The 7,500-nt window shown below is 51.4% G+C and overlaps 1 protein-coding gene across 3 annotated transcripts in view; it reads left to right on the top strand.

Moving 5' to 3' along the window:
• Window positions 1-7,500, top strand: part of sez6l (seizure related 6 homolog (mouse)-like) — a 20,143-nt gene that overhangs the window by 4,190 nt on the left and 8,453 nt on the right. For all 3 annotated transcript variants that reach the window (XM_084694007.1, XM_084694006.1, XM_084694005.1), the window contains exons 2-5: window positions 5,130-5,588; window positions 6,109-6,248; window positions 6,750-6,945; window positions 7,499-7,500. The exon at window positions 7,499-7,500 is cut by the window's right edge and continues 184 nt beyond it. In XM_084694007.1, the coding sequence (XP_084550133.1) occupies window positions 5,130-5,588; window positions 6,109-6,248; window positions 6,750-6,945; window positions 7,499-7,500 (797 nt within the window). The remainder of the gene's footprint in view (window positions 1-5,129; window positions 5,589-6,108; window positions 6,249-6,749; window positions 6,946-7,498) is intronic.

Here is a 7,500-nt window from a genome sequence, read left to right as displayed (position 1 = left end):
GGCCATTGAGATGTTGGCCCCACTGCTAGCTGATGGGTAAACGGGAAACGTCGTTCTTCGTCGGCCTAATCAAGGTAGTGTTTTCAGTGTTTCGACCACCTCGGCTTGTGCTGCTGTCTCCTTCCGTGTATCGTGTGTCATCGTTTTAGGTCGGGAAGCGCCGTGATCATTGTATAACAGTCAAATCAATCATGATGGAATAATCCCTCTGGCTCTCTCAAGCTGGGCGCCATTTCTCAGCTATCGACTTCTCTGGCCTTTTGATGACTGAGTCAAACATGAACTGTCAGGGCTCTGAGGCATTTAAAAAAAATGAGAACAGCCCATTGATCTGTAGGGATGGAAGGTCTGTTTGATGTGGTAGACACAAACCTCTCTGTTTCCCGGACATTCATGCTCCGCTGAGGACAAGCGGATGTTTCTAGACCTCTTCAAAAATGGGTCCTCTGCAAAGACCGAATTTGGGCCAAATATATTTAATTTTCAGGTCCCTCAAGCCTAGACGTTTCTGCTGTGCCATTTGGCATCTTCTTCCTATACATTAATAAAGGTCCTCTCGACTGTGCATCTGAACCAGAACGACTGTCCGTGAATATGGCTAAAAGCCTCCTGCCTCCCCTCTCACTCTTCTCCTCTACATCCCTTCCTCAATTCACAATTGATGTGTCCATTGAAGGGAAATGCATATCTGTTATTTTATTCATGGTATAAAATGTTAAAAAGCCCATCTACCTGGGACAGTAAGAGGAAGAGAGGAATGCGCATGAGAGAGATCCAAACGGTGGCCTCGGCTTGAAGAGCCGAAACCTTCGTAAACCTGCATTGGGGCAGTTTGGATCTTGACGTCAACAAACCGACACATTTTTGGCAAACAAACATAATCGATGAGATTGGTGGGCAGCTGATTGAAATATCTCTCTTTGTATATGTAACGGAGAAACCGACAAGGAGGGTTTGTCTCTGGAGAAGTGGAGCCGTTTGTCTCTCTCGCCAAACTGCCATCCATATCACCCCATGCTACCTCGATCACTCCCTCTAGTAACTGGAGGCAGACTGGGGTGTGAGTTGAGTTTCAATGACCGTTGGCCAAACACACACACACTCACGGATACACTCGCGCACACACATACACACGCACACTTAATCGGCCCAGGGTTTTGTCTGCCAAGTACTCTATATACACACACACACACACACACACACACACACACACACTAGTCCCTGACACCCACTGGGCTACTGTGCCAAAGAAGAGGCTTCAGTGAATCAGAACTGTTTCTCTCTGAGTACTCACTTTCGCTCCTTCCGTCGAGGCCTCGTCTCTGCCCCGTCGTTCACTCCTCCGCTCTCACACCCCTTCTCTCCTCTCCTCCCTCGCTCTCCTCCCCCCGCTCCCAGCCAAGATACGGGCAGAGGACGCGACTCTATCGCCTCGGCTTCGACATGCAAACGTCAATGAGTCACGACGGGGACGGGTTTATTTAGAAAGAGCTTGTGCCGTAGTTTGATCTGCGCTTCTTGTTATTGGCACTCAGTCCTCCCCGGAGGGGCAATATCATCAACCTCTGTCATCCTATATGAGTGTTTTCATCCCACGTCATCCACTCCTCAGCCTATAAGCGATACACAGTGTCTTGAGATATGTGTATACATTTCAGTTTGCGTTAAGTACCGGTCACTGGGCCTGTACGCTTTACATTTCAGTGTTTTTTTTTAAAATTTGCAACAGCTTTGCAGACCGACGCTATGACGTTCTTGATTAAAGAGACGTTTCCATCAGAAAACGGGATTCTTTCACGTTTATGAATCGTGTGTTGCCCTCAAGAGAGTCAGACATCTTAATAACGAATGACTAAGGGACACCAAGGACCAGGGATGAAAGGAGAAGAGACAAAATGGAGAGACTACAGAGAAGGTATAAATATGAGGAGGGAGAGGGAGAGGGAGAGGGAGAGGGAGAGGGAGAGGGAGAGGGAGAGAGGTACATCTGTACCGACAGACTGCGCACACCTGTGTGAGTGAGAACTCGCACGGGAAAGGTGGGAGGAGAGAGCGAGAGATGGAAGATGGAGAAAGGAGAGAGAGAGAGCGAGAGAGCGCAGATGATGCCATCTGCTTCGACGGCGATGGTCATGCCTGGGTGGTACAGCACCTGCTCGACACGCACACACACACACACACACACACACACACACACACTGTCCAGCTGGGACTCATTGCCTGGTACCCTGAGCAAGGGCTCAAAGTTAGAAAGAAGATCTCGATTCATCGAGAATCTAACATCAGGCTGGAGCAGCACGTTATTGGAACATAGTGTCGTGGTCTAATTGATGCACCAGAACCATCCCCTGGAGACATGTAGGGGCATGTATGGTTGGCAGGGTTGTGAGAGTGTGTTCATGAGGTGGTGTGTTTCTGTGTGGACCTGGACCTTTCTCTGTCACATGATCTGCTTTTGAGGTCATTGCTGGTTGGCAAATTCGATATCTGCTCCACTTTGAGCTTTAGATCATTCCACCAGCTGACCCACAGCTTGATTCAAGCACCGATTCAAAGATAGCATCGACCAGTGTGTTTGCGCACGCGTGTGTGTGCGTGTGTGCGTGTGTGTGTGCGTGTTTGTGTTGGCTCACACAGGAAATCGTTAAGTCAGCTGTGTGTTCTCCCTGAGGGTCTGAAACCTCTGCCAGAGACACCCCGACGATGAGCTCACAAATGCTTTAGCCTATCAGATTTGAGCTAGCTCACCATTCATCCAATCAGGTAGGAGCACAGAGTATTTTCTGCCTCATGTAACAGAGGGACCCCCTGAACCCCACACCGTGCAACCTCAATCTCCAACTGACGCTGTTAGATCAGGGTGTGTATGTGTGTGGTTAGGTCTGTTGTGTGTGAGGACATGTAAATATGTGTATTTTAAGAATACATCCTCATCTCCAGTTCCAGTCTCAAGGTTGTGTATTGTGTGCGTGCATGTGTGTGTGTGTGTGTGTGTGTGTGTGTGTACATGTCATTGCAGTGGTTGCGTGAAGGTGTCTCCATGGTGAGTCGTCATGGCAGCGTCGGAACGTTTTCATCGTTAGACTCGGTGCCAGTCAGAGCTCTCCCGGCAGAAGCAGCGAGTCGGTGGTCTGCCCGTGTATTCAACAAACCCAGCCAATCACGTTCCACTCTAGCCCCAATTAAAATCCCACAAAGGTAGAAAAAGCAGACCTCTCCCTCGGGCGCTCCGTCCTCGGCCCCACGCTGTTGTGTCGGGCGCCGACTGGCCCGTCACTCTCGCTCTCCTCTCATTCACCGCCCGTTCAGCGTCTCCAGACACGCCGGGTGACCTTGGACCGGATTGAGTTGCAAAACGGCAATGAATGCCCCTCGCTCTCCTGTCTCCATTCAATTCTATTGAGTTCTCCCTCTCCCCCCACCCCTCCCCTTTCCCCCTCTGCTCCTTTTCACAGACACACACAAACTGACGCAAACACGCACTCACTCGGTTTTGCCCTTCCTCTCCCCCCCCCCCCTGCAGAGAGATCTTTGGCACCCTTAATGAGTCAGCACATCGTCACACACAGCACAGTGCTAAACGCTGCTAATGGGGCAATGTGATGAGCACTGCGTCAGAAACATGGTAATGGGGTGCTCAGCTCTGTAAGGGTGTATGTGTGTGTGTGTGTGTGTTTTCACTCCCTGATGCCTTTGCAGTTTCTCTTCTGAGAAATAGACTACAAAGAATTTGAAGTCATTATTATGATGCGCTCACAAACACGCCCACGTATGCCACTGGGTGAAGTTGGCTCAGGGTTCAGTCAGGTCGTGTTGGTTTCGCGTGACCCAATTGCCATAAATAAGTTCAACGGCACCAGTACAGTACTGAACGGATACTGGTACCGTGTGTAAGAACACACATTTTCTCTCTCTCACACACAGATACAGATACACACTTCTAGAAGCACTGAGCACGTAGCCTACAGCTTGTTTGATACACTTATGTCGGTGTGCTTTGCATACGGTCTTTGCATTGTATTTGTTCATTCAACTCATGGACCCGTCCGCTTGTATGCATACCACACAACTAAATATTTCCTGGAAAAAGACTGCATATGTGTGTGTGTGTGTGTGTGTGTGTGTATGCGTGTATCTCCGTTTGTGCGGGTGTGTGATTCATCTACACCTGCGCGTTAACTGATTGTGAGGATGTGAAAGCTCAAATGAGTTTTTTGGCTGATGACGGTTTGATAGATGGAGCAGACAGTCTCTGTTGACAGCTCGACGCTATTTCCTTTGCTCCTCTCCTCCTCCACCGGTAGTTTGCCTCGGTAGGGGTTCACGCCGATGCACGGCACCACAGAGCTTTCTGGCCCCCCTCTGCATGGGAAGATAAGAGCATTTACAGTCAGTGATGGGGCCACGTTACGACATCCATTATTATTGTTATCGACATGTGGAGGGAATATTGGTTTTGTGCGTGTGTGTGTGTGTAGTGTGTGCGTGTGTGTGTAGCCTGTGTGCGTGTGTGTGTAGTCTGTGTGAGTGTGTGTGTGTGTGTGTAGTCTGTGTGAGTGTGTGTGTGTGTGTGTAGTCTGTGTGAGTGTGTGTGTGTAGTCTGTGTGAGTGTGTGTGTGTAGTCTGTGTGTGTGTAGTCTGTGTGAGTGTGTGTGGCTGGCTTGCTGGTCGGTTGCTTTTTAGTGCTGAGCTGTCGGAGATGGCATTTTAGCATGCGTGGGAGAGCATTTTGCCTGTCTGTACTTCTCTCCCCCCCTTCTCTCTCTCACTCTCCCTCATGCGTGACTGCCCCTCTCTCTTCCCCCAGAGAGAGTCCGTGCTCAGCTTGTCTAAGTGTGTGTGTGCGTGTGTTAGGTGGAGGGAGCAGGTGAACACCGCTAGCCTGAAGTCGGTCTTCCTAGATAACCCTACTCGAGCACTCCAGATAAAAAAAATAAAAAACGACTGTCACACACGCAGCCTTTGCACTGATAATGACGGATGAACCGAGTTTGTGCCTCTTCGGGATTCTCAGACGCCTCCAAAAAAGCTCCTCGTCGTACGCTATCTGAAAGCGCACCGCGGGCCTATCAGCCTCGTTCGGCCTTTTCCGAGAGAAGTCTCACTTTCTCTCTGTCCTTCCCCGCTAGGTGAAGTCGTCCCCACGCCTCCCCCCTCCGCCGCCTCTCCCGCAGCGACAGAAGGGGACCGAGACGATGGCGGCCCCCCGGGGAGAGGCCTGCTGGAGTCGGTGCTCGCTCGGAAGGACCGTCTCCTCTCACAGACAGGCGGAGGAGGGGCCCTCCCCTCCTCTCTGCCCCAGGACATGTTGCCTCTCCTGGGCAGAGGTCTGACGGTGGGCTCCCTCCCCGGAGGTCATTCCCTGGAGGAACAAGGTGGGGGCCTGCTGAAGAAATTCCGAGCCCCAGCCCCGGTCCAAGCGAGCGATGCACCCCTGCTTCTCCCCACATACACCCTCTCTCCAACACCCAACCAGCCGGAGCCTCGGCCCGGCGCGTACACGCTGCAGGCCTCAGACGAGGGCACCGCCGTGGGCCAGACGACCGTGGAGCCAGATACAGAGGGGGACTTGGAGACTCCGTCCCCGGGTGAGCAGCATGACAGTGCCTGGGGGTAGGGCGTGTTGTCCTTGTCAGGGATCCGGCTTGTTTACCTCCTCTCTGCCGTCGGCAGACACAGGCGTGCTGTTTCCCCCCGCACCCTGGATTAAGCTATGCAGATCATCTGTACAATGGATCACGTCTCAGGCAGATTTTCTCTTTTTTTTTTTCGTTCTTCTGCCCTCTCCGTTTCTCCTCTCCCTCTTCCCCCTTCTCTTCTCTCCTGTCCTCTCCTTTCCTACCCTCTCTCCTCTTCTCTTCTATTTCCTCTCCCCTCCTCTCCTCCCCCCTCCCCTCCTCTTCACTCCTCTCTTCTCCCCTTCCCTCCCTTCCCCTCTCCCCTCCTCTCCTCTCCTCTCCTCTCCACCCCCTCTCCTCTCTCCCCTCCCCTCACCTCCTCTCCTCTCCACCCCCTCTCCTCTCTCCCCTCCCCTCCCCTCCTCTCCTCTCCTCTCCACCCCCTCTACTCCCTCCCCTCCTCTCCCCTCCTCTCCTCTCCTCTCCACAGCAGTGTCTGGGTGCATGGTAAACTTCTCGGATCCAGAGGGATACATAGACTCTTCGGATGACCCCCCACTTCCAGATGGAACCTTTCTGCATTGTACCTACACAGTCACTGTCTACACAGGCTATGGTGTGGAGCTGCAGGTATGCAGGCTCTCTCTCTCTCTCTACCCCTCTCTCTCTCACTTACTCTCTCTCTCCCTCTGTTTCTTACGCTCTCGCACCCTCACTCTCTCATCCACTGCAAACAAACACAGACAGAAACACACATACTGCAGCATTCCTGTCACTGTTAGCAACAGCATTGTATTACAGTAAATAAGTGTGTTTTGGTTGGTACTGCGGGGTCTGTTGCGATCCCAGGGCCAGCTCTGACCCCTAGTGGCACACGACAGTACAACACTCTCAAGCTGCTGCACTTCTCTGACGGCTGAGGTGTAATACACAGACAAATACACTGTGTTTTTTTCCACTACTTCTCCCTGACATGCACTCCCCGTCTCTCTCTCTCTCTCTCTCTCTCTCTCTCTCTCTCTCTCTCTCTCTCTCTCTCTCTCTCTCTCTCTCTCTCTCTCTCCCCTCTCTCTCTTTCTCTCTCTCTGTCTCTCTCTCTCTCTCCCTTTCTCTCTCTCTCTCCCTCTGCAGGTAAAGAGTGTCAACCTATCAGAGGGGGAGCAGCTGTCAATCAGAGGGGTGGATGAGAGCGGATCCTTGCTAGTCTTAGCCAATCAGACGCTGTTAGTTGAAGGTCAAGTGATCCGCAGTCCCACCAATACCATCTCGGTGTACTACCGTTCGTCGCCAGAGGGGGGCATGGGCATGTTCCAGCTGCACTATCAAAGTGAGTCCACACAAACGCACACGCCACACACAGGGACTTCAGGTTATTATTTTTTTCTCAATCCAAGCCTTCATTAGGTCTTGAGGGGCTTTTGATTATCTCTGTATACCTGTTCTTGTTAATTGCATAATCACTTAATCTTGTCATTGAATCCATTAGCGCTGTGATTGAATCTGTCGTGTGAATTAGCAGATTAGAGCTCAGATTAATTGGCTCTCGTCTTGTTACCATGCAGGATGTGTTTGGGAGTCGACGGGCGGTTGTTTGTGTGTGTGTTTGTGTGTGTGTGTGTGAGTCACCCATAATGGGTTACTGTCTGTGCTAGCTTAGATGTGACAGGACTAGACAAGTTGAGGCATAGTGGCTGGAAGCCCACCTGGTCCATTGCTCCCACCTGTCCAGTCCTCTTACATCAGCCGGCGAAACGGCACAGAACAGAACACAACAGACGAGAATTGGATCTGACGAAATACCGTTTACCCTGTTGTTTTCCAGTGTTCACACGGTTGATGTAGGTTTTCGGAGTAACATGTCCTCACTTCTCCGGTGCTAGTT

This window comes from Hypomesus nipponensis, chromosome 27 (assembly GCF_054491055.1).
Source record: "Hypomesus nipponensis isolate SF chromosome 27, ASM5449105v1, whole genome shotgun sequence".
Classification (NCBI taxonomy): domain Eukaryota; kingdom Metazoa; phylum Chordata; class Actinopteri; order Osmeriformes; family Osmeridae; genus Hypomesus; species Hypomesus nipponensis.
This window is presented reverse-complemented; position numbering and strand designations above follow the sequence as displayed.